Source organism: Phoenix dactylifera, chromosome 16 (assembly GCF_051530095.1).
Source record: "Phoenix dactylifera cultivar Ajwa chromosome 16, Ajwa_hap1_PhDact_Kaust_v1.1, whole genome shotgun sequence".
NCBI lineage: Eukaryota > Viridiplantae > Streptophyta > Magnoliopsida > Arecales > Arecaceae > Phoenix > Phoenix dactylifera.
In genome coordinates, this window is record NC_143205.1 from 3,602,266 (window position 1) to 3,622,210 (window position 19,945).

At 42.2% G+C, this 19,945-nt stretch overlaps 1 protein-coding gene and 1 long non-coding RNA gene across 4 annotated transcripts in view; both read left to right on the forward strand.

The window, feature by feature from the left end:
- The first annotated feature begins 1,941 nt into the window (after positions 1-1,941).
- LOC149751090 (transmembrane and coiled-coil domain-containing protein STS1-like) overlaps positions 1,942-19,945 on the forward strand; it is an 81,228-nt gene continuing 63,224 nt past the window's right edge. For 2 of the 3 annotated variants that reach the window (XR_016398709.1, XM_089927840.1), the window contains exons 1-4: positions 1,942-2,407; positions 2,504-2,644; positions 2,746-2,827; positions 5,314-5,808. Coding sequence is in view for 1 of the 3 variants with exons in the window: in XM_089927840.1 (XP_089783966.1) it covers positions 2,154-2,407; positions 2,504-2,644; positions 2,746-2,827; positions 5,314-5,808 (972 nt within the window). In the remaining 2 variants the exon portion in view is untranslated. The remainder of the gene's footprint in view (positions 2,408-2,503; positions 2,645-2,745; positions 2,828-5,313; positions 5,809-19,945) is intronic. The other variant, XR_016398710.1, reaches the window with a different exon arrangement.
- On the forward strand, positions 14,082-19,849 carry LOC148699707 (uncharacterized). The gene is made up of 2 exons (XR_015973971.2): positions 14,082-15,243; positions 15,318-19,849. It is a non-coding gene; the product is annotated as an uncharacterized LOC148699707 (long non-coding RNA).

The window sequence follows — 19,945 nt, forward strand, 5'->3', positions numbered from 1 at the left end:
CTCGGCCCATATTGGGCACGACCCAATAGGGCCAAAATGGTTGAAGTGGGCCCACATTTGAACAGGGCCTAAGCTCTGCCCAGCTCGGCCAACGATGGGCATTTTTCATCCCGACACAGTTAAGGATAGGAAGGAAAGAAAAGAGAAGGAAGAGGGAAGAGAGGTTGGAAGGGGTGGCTAGGCCTAGGTGGCCGGAGGTCCGGCATGGTGGAGCCGGTGACGAAGGCAGTAGTGATAGTTGTGGCGGCTAGCAGAGGTGGCAAAACAGCCTGGTGGAGGACCACTACAGGGAGAAGAGGAAGAAGAAAAAAGGAGAAGGAAGAAGAAGAGAAGAGGAGGAAAACAGAGAAGAAAGGGAGGCTAGATTTTATTCAATTCTTCAATGCCCTAATTTATGAGAGGGATGGCCTTTATATAGGCCTTATATCAGGTCAATCAATTGACGACATACCAAACTTGGATCCTCAATCCATTGACTAAGTCAATCGATTGATAACATACCAAAATCGATCTAATCTCTCAACCCAATTACATGACTTAACAGCTAACCCAATTGATTTGTCTAATAACAAAACAACTGACTAAATTGACTTGACTAAGAGCAAATGACCAAATTGACTCAATCAAACAAAAACAAAATGTAGAAAATAAAAATGACGCAGACTAGATGGGATCCAATCTGGAGCCCGACTCAATCTGGTGGCTCAAGATCATCTTCTAGCCATAATGATGTCAACCCCCGGTGCGAACGCGAGCGAGTGACTCTGATAGCGAGATCGTCTGAGCGAACGGCTCTGATGTCCCCATCACAGCAGGCGATGGAAGAGAAAAAGGAAGAAAGGGCCGAAAATAGATACTTCAACCCCTTTTTTCACGATCTCAGATGGGGGCTCCGACAACCATCTAGAGCGAGGGAACAGGAAGAAGAAAGCTCATCGAGGCAATGCGGTGGTTCTTGCAGCGGCGACAGCTTCCCACGAAGAAAGGAGTCACAGAACAGAGCAAGCAGAACAACAAGGCTTCCATGAGGTGGCGCTCAAGCAGGGTGGCACGTCGACCATCGGAGAAGGAGGAGGGAGGAGAGGGAGGAAGAGGGAGGAGAAGGTTCTCTGGTGGTGATCTTAAAGGAATTGGAGGTTTTATAGGGCTTTTGAACGAATAAGCCTATGGGCGGTTGCTCCGCTTGCGAGGATCGTGGGCAATGGCACCATGGGACGGCTAGCGATTGTTCTAACTCCCCACGTAGTTGGGAAGTTTTATTGCTAGTGGAGTCGACCACGACTCCGCGGTCTCGTTGCTCCGAGGAAGACGAAGCAGAGGCTCCTCTGTTTTGGCTTTGGGGTCATGGGCTAAAGTCGGTTGGGCCTGCCGACTTCAGCTCATTTATGCCTACTTTTGTTGATGGGACACTAGCTGCCTCCCTTGAGAGGGGGGGGGGGGGGGGGGCTAGCCGACCTCAGCCCGGCGGGGGCTAGCCGACCTCAGCCCATTCAGGCCTACTCTTACTGATGGGATACCGACCGCCACCCTTGGAGCATGGAGGGGAAGGGGGGAGGATGCTGTGGTGTCTCCATCCGCAACCGACTTCAGCCCATTCAAGCCTATTCTCACAGATGGGCCACGAGCTGCCTCCCTCGGAGCATTGGGAAAATGGCCTCCACTTCCAAAAAATTACTACACTAGCCACTCGTGTCAGTATGAAAACAATCCTGGAGTTCTAGAAAATTACCACACCAATGTACTGGCTTCAGGCGTTTGCTGGTTGACGGATCTTGATCGTTCATGTCGGCCAGAGTTTTTCTCTTAGATCAAAGGACGATTTTACCTTTTGGAGCAGAGAATGGACTGGATCGCATTGACATGAAATATTGAAAAAATAAATTTTGGAGGCTAAAGGAGACCTTTGTGTCGTGCGATGTATAAATACGTTATCACGTGCACTACTAGATGGAAGCGGGCTCCGGATGCATCCCCAGCATGCAAGAGCGCGCGTTTCCGGTGCCACCGCCGCTCACCTCGCTGAACGATGGACCCTTTCTTCCCTCACCCGGCGCACATGAAACGCCCAACCCACGAATCATTTCTCTCAGCCCAACAGGCCGACGTGCCCCTCCACGCCCGCTTCAAGGCAGCGACTCGAAAAGCCGTGAGCGATGACGTTCTCGATTCTGACCCCCGACCAGAGAGTCGCCGCGGGAGGGCTGCTCGCCCTCGCCCTCCGCCATGCGCAGCTCCTCCAAATCCTCCCCTTCGGTTCCTCCTCCTTCTCCATCTTTACCAGCGCCGACGACGGCCGAAGCAGCAGCAGCAGCACCACCGACAAGGATGGCGAATCCTCCCTCCCCCATCATCATCGTCATCATCACAAGATCCACAAGTCTGGCGGCCTCCTTCGTCCCGTTTTCGAGTCGCTTCTCCCCTCTTTGCTGTGCCTTCTTCTTGTTTGTTTGTTTGTTTGTTTGTTTATTCTTAGGATCACTCTTATTCGCTGATTCTTTTATAGGTTGCTGGATATTGAATCTATGGACTGGCCTGGACTGCGTGAAATGGTAGCGCACATGAAGGGCGATGGCAAGGAAGGGGATAGCCACTCCTCCCAGCTCTGGACCCATGAATCGCATGGCCTTCTTCGTCCCGTTTTTCGGTCTCTTTCTCACCCCCCCGCTCTCTTCTTTTATAATTGTTTCTTCCAGTTCCATGGAATTGAGGTTCTTGGGTTTGCTCTGATACGCTGAAACTTTGTAGGTTCTTGGAGATTGATTCCAAGGCCTGGCCCGTGTTGGAGAAAGCGGCTGTTTCTTCTCCAGCTAGGGAACAAGTTGTGATGGTATGCCGTCCAATTCCTTTCCTTTCTGCTCCCCTGTTCTATCAGGTTTACTGCAAGATGATGTCTGCTTGCGAGAAGAATAAATGTCTGCACGGTTATGGAGCTTGAAATGAATTAGGTTTGTGTAATTATAATGTTGGTAAGTAAAGCTCATGTGAAAAGGCATGAGATGTTTGATTAAAAATGTATCACCCAAGAAATTTGTTAAAGAGGCGAGACAAGAATTAATGCCAAGGTAATCTGATTTTTGGATTAAAAGAAAATAGCCATCAGCAGGAATGCATGTCGGGTCAAGGACACAAAATGGAATTTGAAATCTGTCAAGCTTATGGTAAAGGAAGCACCATCAAAGCTTTGAGAGTCAAAAGGAGAAAATGAGACCATGACCGTGGATCACCATCAAGCCCAATCCAAATATGAAACCTTATTTTCCAAGCATTCCAATTAAGGGCTACTTAAAGATGGCTGACTTACAAGCTTTTTCAAATCATGGTGCCCAATTTTCTCGAGTGTTCTCTAGATGTTTGCTTTAGATTATGCAACTTTTTGATAGAAAATGGAGCTTTTTTTTTTTTTTTTTTTTTTTTGTATTAGAGCCTCCTCTGGTCTTTTTCTGCATGTGCACATGCTATCTCCATCTCAATTTTTCCTCCATCATTTTTCCCTCAACTTGCAAGAGCATGATGGAGAATCATAACATTCCTAAGAAAGGTTTTAAATTCTAACAATTCTAAAAACTTGCTAGAAATTTAAATCCTTAGGCTATATGGTGCATCTTTTCGATCGGTTTTCTTTTTCTTTCTTGAGTTGAAAGAGGGATATATAATAATATAACCCTTCAGATGCAAAGGCCTCTAAAATAATTCTTATTATAGTACTTTACAAAGATTATTTCAATACAATATAAAAATAATTTTTTATATAAATAAATAAAACATTCTATAACTACATGGATTGGTGGTGGTAATGATGATGATGATGCATGACCCACCTTGCAATAGTATTAATATGCGGTAGTTAATAGGTAATCTAATTTGTTTTATACTCTTACTACTTGTCTGGTTAGTTTATGCTTAATTAAGTGATATTGGTATTTTTCTTAGGAGATCAGTGCGTTCATGTGATTTATTAAAGCTATTAAGCTTCAACATAGCCTAAGTTCAGCTTGAAACCCTCAGAGCTACATAAATTATGATATTTGATAACTTAAAACAAAGTTAAATGATGTGAAATAACTTGTCTTATTCTTTATGTTTTTATTTTACTTTATTTTTGGATTTTCTCATGACTTTTTTTTAACTGAAACTCTGCAACTTGGAGTGAGACTAGTGAAACCGCTGAAAGTGCTGAAAACCAAATCTCTGGCTGAGAGGCACCGAATCTGAGTTTTAAAAACTTGCAAAGTTTTGAAAATTTTGTTTATCTTGCTGATAATATTGCATATTTGTGTTGATATATAGGGACCTGAGATGTACTCATGTTAGGTTGGCTCCAGGGGGTTCCTGGGACATATTGGGTGTCATATGGGCCTTACAGTAAATAAAACATGATTGGAAAAATTATATATATCAGCTACACTTTTCCTTTATGGGCAAGACACTTATTTGCAGAGATACACATGTGGAGGAAAGCTGCTCACCTATTTTTATCATTAAGGTTCTGCTATGTAAATAAACATGACTGGAAAAATTATTTATATCAGCTACACTTGTCCTTTATGGGCAAGACACTTATTTGCAGAGATACACATGTGGTGGTCTCAATAGAACAGGCATGCTGCTCACCTATTTATATCGTTAAGCTTCTGCCGTGTCTTTTCTTCTGCTATGTGTGTTTTATTATTCTATAATATCTGACATCTTGATGATAAATCTGCAATTTGCTGGTGGTATTTTTTTCATTCCGATGAACTCAAATTTTTTTTGAAGTATTGGAACTTTGAAATTCATCGACTAGAATTTCTTGTGAACGAACTTTCTGAAATTTATTGTCCATATCTTATGATATCCCACTTAAAGATATTTAACTCTACTTTCTGAGGTTACACAAACTTGATCTTTAACTTATTCATTTACCTAGTGGGTATGCTCACTGGCTTTATCAATTTTAGGAAAGTGCTTCTGAATTTCTTGAAATACTCAATAATAGGTGAAGCTACTACCTGGTTTATACCAAGTTGTATGACAAACCAAGCTACCTCCTTCATGAGCAAAAGCTTCTTCCTTTGTGGTGAAGATTTCATATAACCATTCTAACCATCGTCGTAAGGAAGATTCTACATCACTATTTTATAGGCACATATAGTTCTGAGAAAGGTTAATAATAATAATCCTTGCACTTTTACTATGTTGTACATAGATTCTGAAGTTTTAAGCATTTCATTCATTGAATTCTACTTTTTTGTCACTTTGCTCTAACTCTGTTCTTTCACTTATGAGTGTATTTGATATTATTTTTATTCCCACTGTTTGTTCGTTCTTTTCTAGTTCCTGAAGACAATTTTTGATGACGAGGAAGCATGCTCAGAAAGATCAAATCAAGAATTTGCATTGACAGAAGCAGTTGATTATATGGTAAAGGATTTGCAAACTTCTTCTGCCTCAGCTGAGGCAGTAAAGAAGCACAACAAGCACAAAGATAAATATCATGAAAGAATCACTTCTGATGTGATGTGTAGAATTTCTGAAGTGACATGTAAGCCATATGAAATCTTTGAAATGACAAAGCTGGAGAGCTTATTCAGTAGAGAGGAGGCACACAGTCAATCTAACAATGAGCATGGTGAAAAATCTTTCCTAGAGGACATTTTAGTCAAACATCAGCGGAAAGTGGTAGTTCTATATGAACTTCTTTCTGCCTGTGTGGCTGATATACCTCAAGAGTGTAAGAAACCTTCACAACACAGGAAAGGCTATGATGCCCGTCACCGTGTCGCTCTACAATTGTTGGCAAAGTGGCTCAATGTCGAGTGGATAAAAATGGTTTGTTTGTCTACTGAAACTGCTTTTAATATAGAACAAGAGCTTCTCTGATATGACTCTATTCATATTATTTCTCTTGAATTTCTAGAAATATGTATATCTTTCACTTTTTCCTCAAGCATGATGATGTGATGCAACTACTATGTTTCTTCCCCTGCTTTGAAGTAACATATAATTACTTGATGATGTCAAGCTTAATTTCATAGTTTGGGCCTTGCTTTTTCTGACTGCTTGTCATTCATAAGATCAACCTCTATTATTTTTGTTCAGTCTTGACACTGGCATCAGCAGTGTTAAAACACCAAGATTCCAGGTTCTTAAGGCCACATTGTAGCATTCTAACTTTTAACCTGCAACAACTGAAGCTTATTAACTACACTCCAACCTATCTGGCTTTATGTAATCTTCAATCCATGAGATTTTGATTCACTGTAGATTTTTGGTTTACTCGAGCCCAAGTAAAGTTGGGGTAACCAGGTGCTTTCAACATTGTCTTGAAAGATGTAGAAGCCTGAGACTCCAGTAGATGTCTTTATAAATCATGTTATTTATTGTTGTTTAATCTTGTACTAGCTAGATAAATTGATATTCTCTTTTATAGACTTGTATTTCCAACTTTTATGGAAATAATTACTTTCAACAGTTAATGCTGTTTTCATTTTGGCATAATTTAGATTATCAGTGTTAACTGACCACTAGACTCCAAAATCTTAAGCTGTTGGGAAGTGGTCAACAATGTATGTCAGGTCCTAACAATCAGAATTCTCATGCTAATGCTATTGAAAATAAGAACATAGGGTGGTGCAAAGTCCGCCGAACCGGTACCGGGACCCGTACCGGTCGGCCCTTGGTATGGTTTGGTACCATACCGAATCAGTACGGGTAGGGCGTGCCGGTTCATGGGCCGACACACCCATTTTTTTTGGAGTTTTCAAAAATATTTAATTGGTAATCACTCTTTTTGAACTTTTTCAATGATTTTAATTTGATGTTTTCTTGATATTTTTTTGATGCTTTTTGATGTTTCTAAGATTCCAGTTTAACCAAGATGATGCATCTTATTGCTTTAAAATGATACAAATTATAAAATGAACAACATAAAATATATTCAAATCAAGTAGTGATGTGAAAATTTAAAAATAATACAATCAATTACATACATTTAAAGTTCAACATGCATACCGATATTTAAAATCGGATCGAGTGGCGATGCCCCTCATAGATATTCAGATCATCAACATAGTCAGGAGGTACATTAGCCTACCCCTCTAACCAAGCGGCGTTGTAGTCTTATACGTTTATCCCATAAAAAAACATGCATCAGGTTATAAATACTTTCAGATATCTCGCTGAAGCTTTGGCTATGATAGGTGTTTTCTGACTGATAATCCGGCTGTAGAGGGGCCCATTCAAATATACCGGCAGCAAAATTCGACTAGTAAGATGCTCAGATGCTCTAGATTGCGTAGGATAGTAGCAACTGAAAGATGCCTTAGACGCACCATATTCATATCTGTATCCGTATGGATTATAGGCTGCATGTGGTTACGGATAATAGGATTCAGTATACGACTCGAAATTTGATACGTCTATGGATCTTACTCTACGTGCAAGGTCATCTACAGCTGCATCGTGTCCTCCTAAATGACCTCGAGGGGTCTGTCTCCTATTCTCGCGGGCTCTACTAGATCGTGCACTGTGGTTTCTATCCTGTGTAGCATGCGTAAATTGGAACTCATCGATGAATCGAAGACTACCCTGCGGCTGTCTCAAAAGCAGTAGTCTCTTGTCCTCCACTGTCTCTCTGGCCGGCAGATCCATGACCATTAGAATTGCCATCACTGCTGCTTCTAGTCTCTAAATCTGAGTGTATTTACTCCTCAACACTGCCCATTGAGGCTGTAGGTGCCTTTTGTTTTTCTTTTTTGGAGTATTGGGCAACTACCTTCTTACCCTTCGTCTCTTTTTGCCGGGCTATGCTGAAGGATCTATGTCGCCATCCTGACCGAGTCGACCGAATAGTGTAGTGGCATCGTTTATGTGGAGTGATTGATTAAAACCCTATTTGATTTTGATGAGCTCAAAGCATTTGAGTATATCTCTTGCTTACTAATGAATTCAATTAAGTGTTTCAGTGAAAATCTTGTCTAAGTGTCTCTAGACTTGGTTCATAATATTTTGGATAAGTTAAGAAGTCAGCCTGAACCAAAGTCTGAGACTCGAGTCGACTCCAGAGTATCACGAGTCGACTCCAAGCGTATCAAGTTCACTGGCACGGGCTCGAGTCGACTCCGGATAAGTACGAGTCGACTCCGACTTAGAACAGACAGACGAACAGAAAGCATCAACTCAAAACCTGTCAGCGAGTCGACTCCTGAAGTGCGCGAGTCGACTCCGATGTTCACCGAGTCGACTCCAGGGTAGCAAGAGTCGACTTCAAGGAGCCACAGGCAGAAAAGTCAGAGAGCAGTTTTCGGGTCTGAGATTCGAGTCGACTCCCGTGGAACGCGAGTCGACTCCGATGGTTGGCAAGTCGACTTCAAAGAAAGTGAGAGTCGACTCTCAGAGGAACACAAGGAAAAAGTCAGAGAACGTTTTTCGAACTCTGAGATTCGAGTCGACTCCCGCAATACGCGAGTCGACTCCGAGACTCCGCAACCACAAAGAAGACAGAAGACCAATTTACTGTCTCTGAGATTCGAGTCGACTCCCAGACAGCTAGAGTCGACTCCAAGGCAGCTCTACATCAAAAAGACAGAAGACGGTGTTTCGGAAACTGAGAGCCGAGTCGACTCCGGGGAAGTTCGAGTCGACTCCAAGACTGGACGAGGCAAAAGACAGAAGATAGGGAGTTCGGGCTCTGAGCGCCGAGTCGACTCCCAGGATTGTCGAGTCGACCAAATTCAAAAATAGATCCACGGACTCCATGGGATGAGCCGACTCCGAGAAAGCCAAGTTAGCTCCAGAAGTTGGCGAGTCGACTCCAGGTCAAGACGAGTCGACTCCCAGCCTAAGAGGCTACTTTAATTCAAATCCGAAACAGTTGCTGAGTCGACTCCAGAAAAGCATGAGTCGACTCTCGCTACAGCCGAGTCGACTCCTGATCGCGCGAGTCGACTCCAACCCACCAACGGACACATTGTCAGGGTGTACAGAGTGTGCAGAACGGGCAGAAAAAGCTCTCTAACGGCTAGTTTCCGTGGGGGTTGGTTTAAATAGCCACAGAGGACTGTAGCAAAGCAGAGAACAACCATTCCACTCCAAGTAATCAAGCTTTCAATCTCTGCAACTTGTTCTTCAACGAAAAAGAGGGAAGAGCAGCATTAACTGCATCCACCTACTTCTTCCCAACAGTGAAAGAGCGTCCTCCTGCATTCAAGTCGACTACACATTCAAGAGAAGACCCGAAGTTCAAGAAGCCCTTCCTCTTCTCCAACTTAAAAGCGTTTGAGGGCTCTTAACTTCGTTATTGTTCATATTGCCATTTATCTGCTTTTGAGAAGCTGTATTTTTCTGTTTGTTCTTTTCATCTACACATTGTCTTTGCTTGGTTCAATCGGGGGATTGAATCAAGGGTATAGAGGTTGGTTGGTGAGCCGAGTGTAAAACCAACGTGTAAGGGTTCGATTGTGATCCCGGAAAAACAATCGGGGTTGGTTCTAGTCGGTGAGCCTGGGAAAACCGACCGAGTTCGTTGTGAGCTCGTAAAACAACAAGTTTGGTTGTGAGCTCGGAAAACAACCGGCTGTAATCCAAGGGGTTATAGTGAATTCCCAAGTGAGACTTGGGGAGTGGACGTAGGAGCAAGGGTTAGCTCCGAACCACTATAAAACTTGGTGTTTGTGATTGATTGTCTCTCTTTCTCTTACTCTCATATCACTCACAGCACATAGCAATTAATCGAACAACTTGCAATAGCTTTAATTAGTCATCCACATCGTTTTAAATTGTAAGATTATTTTAAAACCCAATTCACCCCCCCTCTTGGGTTGTCTATCTGGGCAACAAGTGGTATCAGAGTCTAAACTCTTCCACCCAAGAGTAAAAGATCGAAATGACAACCCCATTTGGATCTTCCCACATTGAGGGTCAGTCCACCCAAAGACCCCCATTCTTTAATGGATCCGACTACTCATATTGGAAGGCTAGGATGAGAATATTCATCCAAGCCCAAGACTATGAGATGCGGACCATTGTAGTAAATGGGCCATACATCCCATCCATATATGTAGAGGTTGTCACGGTACCCAAACTAGAAAAGGATTGGGATGAACATGACATGAGAAAGGCACAACTAAACTCTAAAGCTATGAATGTGCTTTATTGTGCCTTAGATAGAAATGAATTCAATAGGGTCTCAACTTGCAATTCTGCAAAAGAGATTTGGGACAGACTTGAAGTGACCCATGAGGGCACGAATCAAGTCAAAGAATCCAAAATAAATATTTTGGTTCATAAGTATGAACTATTTAAAATGGATTCTAATGAAACAATCACATGCATGTTCACTAGGTTTACTGACATTGTCAATGGCCTAAAAAGCCTTGGCAAGAACTATACTAACAGTGAGCTTGTCAGGAAAATCCTTCGTTGTCTACCAAGGTCATGGGAAGCTAAAGTGACGGCAATCCAAGAAGCCAAGGACTTGAACAAGTTACCACTTGAGGAGCTTCTTGGATCCCTAATGACGCACGAGCTAACCATGAAGCAACACAACGAGGAAGAGTCCTCCCATAAGAAAAAGGTAATAGCTCTTAAATTTACTTCATCTAACAAGGACTTGTCTTGCAGTAGCAGCAGTGAAGAAGAAGAACATGAGGAAGATGATGGTGAGGCTCTTCTTGTGCGCAAATTCAGAAAATTCATCAACCACAAGAAGTCCTATCATCAAAGGAGAGGCCCCTCAAATTCCTACCGCAAGGACAAAGGTAAGGAAAGGGAAAATGAGGGGATTGGCTGCTATGAGTGTAAAAAACCGGGACACATCAGAGCTGAGTGTCCCTTACTAAAGAAGGGCAACAAGTACAAGAAGAAGAAAGCCCTCGTCACCATCTTATCGGACTCCGACGCATCATCTTCATCATCGGATGAAGAACAAGAAGAAAAGGCCAATTTGTGCTTCATGGCCAATGAAAATGAGGTAACATCTGAATCACATCTCGATTTTTCTTTTGATGAACTTTATGATGCATTTAATGAATTAATGATAGAATATAAGGCCATAAATCTTAAGAATAAAGAACTTAAAATAGCTAATCAATCATACATACTTAAATGCGATAAACTAGTTAAGGATAAGGACTGTATCACCAAAGAAAATCTAGAACTTAAGACAAGCAACCAACTCTTAATTAAGAAAACTAACACCTTAAGTAAAAATAACGAAGAACTAACTAAGGAATTTTCAGAACTTAAAAACCATAAACAAATCTTAAACAAGGATCTCACAAAAGAACTAAATGATCTAAAAGCAGAAAATCAAACACTAACTAAAGAACTTAACAAATACAAACCTTTGGTTGAAAAATTTACATATAGTTCTGAAAAGTTAAATATGATACTAAATAGTCAACGAGCAGTATTTAATAAAGCGGGTTTAGGATATAAACCAAGAAATAAACAAAAACTTCTTAGTAACTTCTTTGTTAAAGCTGGGGAAAGTAAAACTAAGAAAATAACCTGCTTTTGTTGTGGAACTATAGGTCATAAAGCAAATGTGTGTAATTTTAGGAAAGGTAAAACAAAAAGAAAAATTAAAAGGGTATGGGTTCCAAAAGGAACCAACTTGACTAACCATGAAGGACCCAAGAAAACTTGGGTACCTAAGATGATATGATTTGCTTGTGTAGGAGTGTCTTGCAGCCAAGGTCAACAAAAACTGCTGGTATTTGGATAGTGGCTGCTCAAGACACATGACGGGTGACAAGGATCAATTTTTCACCCTTGAAGCTAAGAAGGGAGGTGCTGTGACTTTTGGAGACAACAACCAAGGTCACATCATTGGTATTGGTAAAGTTCAAATACCCCTTCTACTTTTATTGATAATGTTAGATATGTTGATGGTCTTAAGCATAACTTATTAAGCATTAGTCAATTATGTGATAAAGGGTATGATGTTATGTTTAAACCATCACTATGCATTATAACAAACCCTAATGACAATAGTTTAGTTTTTAAAGGAATTAGACGTGGGAATGTGTATGTTGTAGACCTTGAAGATCTTGCCAAACATAACCAATGTCTAGTTGTTAATGAAACTAAGGATAATGATGCTAGCTGGTTATGGCACCGTAAGTTAGGTCATGCAAGCATGGACACAATAACTAAACTAGTTAAAAGAGATTCCGTGATAGGTTTGCCAAAATTAAAATTTGAGAAGAACAAAATATGTGAAGCATGTCAATTTGGCAAACAATCTAGGAACTCATTTAAATCCATAAAATGTGTCTCTACATCTAGACCTCTAGAATTATTACACATGGACCTATTCGGACCAACTAGAACCACTAGCCTAGGTGGAAATAAATATGGTCTAGTTATTGTAGATGACTATTCTAGATACACTTGGGTTATGTTCTTAGCACATAAAGATCAAGCTTTTTCAGTATTTAAAAAGTTTCATAAGGAAGTAACCAATGCTAGAGATACTTCAGTAATAGCCATTAGAAGTGACCATGGTACCGAATTCGAAAATCAGTCATTTGATGAGTTTTGTAGTAAAAAGGGGATAACCCATAATTTTTCTGCACCTAGGACACCACAACAAAATGGAGTTGTGGAGAGGAAAAATAGAACTCTAGAGGAAATGGCTAGAACTATGTTATGTGAAAGTAACCTCCCTAAGTACTTTTGGGGAGAAGCCATTAATACTTCTTGTCATATATTAAATAGAGTTCTATTGAGACCCATCATAAAGAAAACACCTTATGAACTTTGGAAAAACAGAAAACCAAAAGTTAATTACTTTCATGTTTTTGGATGTAGGTGTTTTGTTCATAATAATGGGAAAGATAATCTAGGTAAATTTGACTCTAAATCTGATGAGGGAATATTCTTAGGTTACTCTACAACTAGTAAAGCCTATAGAGTCTTTAATAAAAGAACCTTAGTTATAGAAGAATCTATACATGTTGTATTTGATGATTCTAGTGACATCTCCTCTAGTAAGAAAGTTAACTTTGATGATGATGCTGAAATTCTTGAAGAAAAGATAGATGAGATGACATTACAAGATGATAATCAAAAATTGATTGAAGGAGCATCATCAAGCCAAGAGGCTATTGTGAATCATGGGCTAACTAAAGCTTAGAGGTATGCTCACGGGCATCCTAAGGAACTAATTCTAGATGATCCATCTCAACCGGTTAGGACTAGAGCATCTCTTAGGAATTTAAATAACCATCTAGCTTTCGTCTCACACTTTGAGCCCAAACATATAGAAGAAGCCGAAAATGATGTAAATTGGATAAATGCAATGCAAGAAGAATTAAACCAATTTACTAGAAACAAGGTATGGAATCTAGTAGAGAGACCTTCTGAATATCCGATTATAGGTACTAAATGGATTTATAAAAATAAACTTGATGAAAATGGAATTGTTATAAGGAATAAGGCTAGACTAGTAGCAAAGGGTTATAATCAAGAAGAAGGTATAGATTTTGATGAAACCTTTGCTCCTGTAGCTAGACTTGAGGCTATTAGATTATTATTAGCATATGCATGCTCTAAGGACTTCAAACTATTTCAAATGGATGTAAAAAGTGCATTTTTAAATGGGTATATAAATGAGAAGGTATATGTAGAACAACCTTCTGGTTTTGAAAATCATCAATACCCTAATCATGTATATAAACTGAACAAAGCACTTTATGGTTTAAAACAAGCACCTAGAGCATGGTATGAGAGGCTTAGCAAATTCCTACTAGAACATGAGTTCTCTAGGGGTAATGTAGATACAACACTATTTCTGAAAAAGAAAAACCAAGATATGCTACTAGTACAGATTTATGTTGATGATATCATTTTCGGTGCTACTAACAATCGCCTCTGCGAAGAATTTGCTGATTTGATGCAGAGTGAATTTGAGATGAGCATGATGGGAGAGCTGAACTACTTCCTCGGGCTTCAAATCAAACAGTCTGAAGGAGGCATCTTCATCAATCAAGCCAAATATATCAAGGAGATGCTCAAGAAGTTTGATATGGAGGGAAACAAGTCAATCAGCACCCCCATGAGCTCATCATGCAAATTAGACCAAGATGAATCAGGTAAATCTGTAGATCAGAAACTGTATAGAGGTATGATAGGATCTTTATTGTATCTTACTGCAAGTAGACCTGATATTATGTTTAGTGTCTGCATGTGTGCTAGATATCAGGCTAATCCTAAGGAATCACATCTAGTTGCAGTTAAGAGAATTTTTAAATACTTAATAGGAACTAAGAATATAGGATTATGGTACTCTAAAGAATCTAGCCTAAACTTAATAGGATACACAGATTCAGACTTCGCTGGATGTAAGCTTGATAGAAAAAGTACCAGCGGGTCTTGTCAATTTCTAGGAGAAAACCTAATCTCATGGTTTAGCAAGAAACAAAACTCGGTTGCATTATCTACTGCTGAAGCTGAATATGTTGCAGCCGGGAGTTGTTGTGCTCAAATCTTGTGGATCAAACAACAATTAGAAGATTATGGCATTAAACAAGATAAAATACCTATTAACTGTGATAATACAAATGCCATTAATCTAACTAAAAATCCAATTCAGCATTCAAGAACTAAACACATTGAGATAAGACATCACTTCATAAGAGATCATGTACTGAATGGTGATGTGACACTACAATTTGTTTGTACTGATGATCAATTAGCAGACATTTTTACAAAACCCCTAAGTGAAGAGAGGTTTAGTGTGCTTAGGAGGGGATTAGGAGTGATTGATCCATCCTAGTGGTAGTTTCCACTAGATTCGTTGATTTTGATGATTAGATTGTGGTTAAAATAGAGTTTCTTTTCAATGATCATCAAATCAGATCATAATTTAGTGATTTTCCCTCATTCGGCACGAACATAACATGATTTTTAGGTGCGTGCCAAAGTTAGAGACGACTCGAGTAAGTTTCAGAGTCGGCTCCTAAGGGGGAGTCGACTCGCGCATTTGCGGGAGTCGACTCGCGCATTTGCGGGAGTCGACTAGCAAAGATGGCAGCAGAGGGGGAGTCGACTCTCATATAGTCGGGAGTCGACTCGAGGTCTACAGGCGCATAAGGAGAGTCGACTCGCGCATATTCTGGAGTCGACTCGAGGTCGAGTCGACTCGCGACTCAGTGGAGTCGACTCGCAGTCGGGATCCGACTTTTTAACCCTAACTTTGTCGTTTCGAAAACACTTCTTTCTCAGCCGCCACTGTTCACAAGCCCTAGAGCCGACTCCTAGGTCGTCCCCGGTCGTCCCAAAGGCCTTTTCCCGTCGATTTTTCACCGTCCCTTAGGGTTTTCCTCCCTTCCTAGGTCGTCCCCGGTCGTTCCCAAGCCTTCTCCGTCGACCTTTCACCATCCTTTAGGTTTTCATCCCGTTCTAGGTCATTATGCCGCGTAAAACCGTAGTCCGGAAGAGGTCCCGACCCGAGGCCGGTCCCGAGAGGCGCTCCAAGGCTCGGCACGATCCCGCGAGGCCACAACCTCCGGCTCGTTCCCCGCCAAGGGCGGTTCCCGCGAGGCCATTAGCCGGGAAGGCCGTCACCACCGGGAGATATGTCGACTTCGACTATCTCTCCCGGGAAGGGTTCACTATAAGTGATAGACTTAGGGCCCAGGGCTTAGAGTACTTCCTCACCTTAGATCTCCCCACATATCCAGGGCTCATTAGAGAGTTTTACGGTACCGTCCATCGGGGAGATGGGGGTATCGAGGGCACGGTAGCCGGTGTCCCTCTGTTCATTACGGAGGATCTTATTGCCCACATCCTCCACCTTCCACTAGTAGGGGTGGCTCCCACACATCCCGAGGACAGGGTTGAGGCCCTTACGGCCGTTCTAGGGCATCCACCCCAGTCACCCTTAGACGAGGTATCCGCTAGCTCACTTCCGATTGAGATGCGGATCCTCCTAAGTATATTGTCTAGGTCCATCTTCCCTAAGACCGGGAGATTTGACTTTGTATCTGAGAGAGACCTAGCTCTCATGTTCTACATGCTTCATGACACCCCAATCAACTTCCCCAAACTCATATATCGATACATGTGTGAGCCACTAGACAGACCTAGGCTCACTTTGCCCTACGGTATGGTCTTCACCTTGTTATTTAGGGAGTACGAGATTCCTATCCCTGAGGGGGAACCCTTTCGCGCATTGCGATGGACTGATCGCACGCGTGCAGGGACCCTACACAGGATGGGGTTTCGGAAGAGAGAGGGGACATGGGTTAGGAAGTCTTCCATCACCACACAGACCACCAGACCTTCTCCCAGTCCTGAGCCAGACTCTGACCTTCCCGACTTACCAGACTTTCCATCCACTTCTGCTCCTACCACCTCCGCCGGACCCTCCTCCTCGTCTCCACCATCCATGGAGGTCCGCATCGCTCCTGAGCAGCTCCGGGAGCTGCGGCAGGAGATAGTCCGAGATCTGAGGGATGAGTTGCTTCGGGAGCTCCGAGGTTCGGTGCCTGCTCCCTCTCCCGCTCCATCTTCAGCGTTGGTCCCTTCCCTGACGGCCGTGACTGACATGACGGCTCATGTGCGGAAAGAGATCTACAACATGAGGACTTTGCTCCAGGCCCAGTTTCATAGCATGAGTGAGGTCACGAGCACCACTCGACAGATGAGGGAGGACATCGGTCGTGACATGCACACCACTACCGAGGGGGCCGAGCGCTTGTCGAATGTGCTCATCGACAAGCTGGACGCACTTCAGACGTCGGTGACTGAGCTCTCTACTACACATAGCAGAGCCACTTCGTCCATTATCACTCAGCTCGGGCATGTTACAGATGCAGTCACCCTCCTCATAGAGCAGAGCAGATCGAGAGGAGGAGCTACATCCTCGAGGAGACCATAGCTACTTTTTGTGTTTTGTTTTGACTGTATTGTTTTGCCTTATTTTTTTTTGTACTCTCGAATGTATTTACATGCAAATCAATACAATGAGTAGCCATATTTTCTTCAATTCTGTGCCATTTGATGATTGATTGGTTGTGCCATTGATTGTGTGTGCTTACCTTCTTTTTGATACGATGACAAAAAGGGGGAGAAATATGTATAAAATATGTAAAAGGAATCAATGAAAATCAAAAAAACTGTTAAAACACACAAAATTTGTTCTAAGTGGATTTGGTACCTCGAGGCTCATTATCTCTCTTTTGGGGCTCCTAATGGAGTAATCTCCAGAATCTATTCAAGGGATATTCGGAGATTAGCTGAATCCTACTCAAGAACAAATTGACAAATTTTTCCTCTAAAAACAAAAAATTCAGTTCAAAAACTTCAAAGCATTAAAAGAAAATTCAGAGAATCAAAACATAGTAGAATGCATATGTTGAGGGGGAGAATCTGAATATTAATCAAGCTAAATCATTAAAGATATATAAGCCAAACAATTGATTGTATAATATGAAGGCTTATATAATTCCAAATGAAAGGGGGAGCTTTAACTCCGAAATTTATTGTTTCACTCCTTTCAAGCTTGGATAAATTGAATTACCAGACATTTGAATTCAATTATGGATTTTATTTCATTGTTTATTGAGCAATTCACTTTACATATACTCAATGTTTTGTCATCATCAAAAAGGGGGAGATTGTGGAGTGATTGATTAAAACCCTATTTGATTTTGATGAGCTCAAAGCATTTGAGTATATCTCTTGCTTACTAATGAATTCAATTAAGTGTTTCAGTGAAAATCTTGTCTAAGTGTCTCTAGACTTGGTTCATAATATTTTGGATAAGTTAAGAAGTCAGCCTGAACCAAAGTCTGAGACTCGAGTCGACTCCAGAGTATCACGAGTCGACTCCAAGCATATCAAGTTCACTGGCACGAGCTCGAGTCGACTCCGGATAAGTACGAGTCGACTCCGACTTAGAACAGACAGACGAACAGAAAGCATCAACTCAAAACCTGTCAGCGAGTCGACTCCTGAAGTGCGCGAGTCGACTCCGATGTTCACCGAGTCGACTCCAGGGTAGCAAGAGTCGACTCCAAGGAGCCACAGGCAGAAAAGTCAGAGAGCAGTTTTCGGGTCTGAGATTCGAGTCGACTCCCGTGGAACGCGAGTCGACTCCGATGGTTGGCAAGTCGACTTCAAAGAAAGTGAGAGTCGACTCTCAGAGGAACACAAGAAAAAAGTCAGAGAACGTTTTTCGAACTCTGAGATTCGAGTCGACTCCCGCAATACGCGAGTCGACTCCGAGACTCCGCAACCACAAAGAAGACAGAAGACCAATTTACTGTCTCTGAGATTCGAGTCGACTCCCAGACAGCTAGAGTCGACTCCAAGGCAGCTCTACATCAAAAAGACAGAAGACGGTGTTTCGGAAACTGAGAGCCGAGTTGACTCCGGGGAAGTTCGAGTCGACTCCAAGACTGGACGAGGCAAAAGACAGAAGATAGGGAGTTCGGGCTCTGAGCGCCGAGTCGACTCCCAGGATTGTCGAGTCGACTCGAGTGGACCAAATTCAAAAATAGATCCACGGACTCCATGGGATGAGCCGACTCCGAGAAAGCCAAGTCAGCTCCAGAAGTTGGCGAGTCGACTCCAGGTCAAGACGAGTCGACTCCCAGCCTAAGAGGCTACTTTAATTCAAATCCGAAACAGTTGCCGAGTCGACTCCAGAAAAGCATGAGTCGACTCCCGCTACAGCCGAGTCGACTCCTGATCGCGCGAGTCGACTCCAACCCACCAACGGACACATTGTCAGGGTGTACAGAGTGTGCAGAACGGGCAGAAAAAGCTCTCTAACGGCTAGTTCCGTAGGGGTTGGTTTAAATAGCCACAGAGGACTGTAGCAAAGCAGAGAACAACCATTCCACTCCAAGTAATCAAGCTTTCAATCTCTGCAACTTGTTCTTCAACGAAAAAGAGGGAAGAGCAGCATTAACTGCATCCACCTACTTCTTCCCAACAGTGAAAGAGCCTCCTCCTGCATTCAAGTCGACTACACATTCAAGAGGAGACCCGAAGTTCAAGAAGCCCTTCCTCTTCTCCAACTTAAAAGCGTTTGAGGGCTCTTAACTTCGTTATTGTTCATATTGCCATTTATCTGCTTTTGAGAAGCTGTATTTTTCTGTTTGTTCTTTTCATCTACACATTGTCTTTGCTTGGTTCAATCGGGGGATTGAATCAAGGGTATAGAGGTTGGTTGGTGAGCCGAGTGTAAAACCAACGTGTAAGGGTTCGATTGTGATCCCGGGAAAACAATCGGGGTTGGTTCTAGTCGGTGAGCCTGGGAAAACCGACCGAGTTCGTTGTGAGCTCGTAAAACAACAAGTTTGGTTGTGAGCTTGGAAAACAACCGGCTGTAATCCAAGGGGTTATAGTGAATTCCCAAGTGAGACTTGGGGAGTGGACGTAGGAGCAAGGGTTAGCTCCGAACCACTATAAAACTTGGTGTTTGTGATTGATTGTCTCTCTTTCTCTTACTCTCATATCACTCACAGCACATAGCAATTAATCGAACAACTTGCAATAGCTTTAATTAGTCATCCACATCGTTTTAAATTGTAAGATTATTTTAAAACCCAATTCACCCTCCCCTCTTGGGTTGTCTATCTGGGCAACAGTTTAAGCATCTCATGATCATATCTCTGAGAGAATGTCTCGGACAAGGAGTCATATGGTGACTGGCTCCCCTGTGGCTATGGCTGTGGCTGATCAGCTGGAAAAATGCATGGAATTTTGCGCTTAGCCCATTGCCCTTTATCGATCTTAGCCTCGCTGGCTACGAAACTGGCCGATCGTGGAGGTGATCCTCGCTCTTCAAGCTCCGAGTCCTGCTGCTAGCCCACAAGCCATTCGATCATAGGATCATCGTCATCATTAACAAAAATACTATAGATCAGATTTGTATATTTGAGCTCCACTTCCTCTCGAATGCACTTCAGTCTCAATCTTAGATTGTAGTTTACATATATAAGGTCGTTGA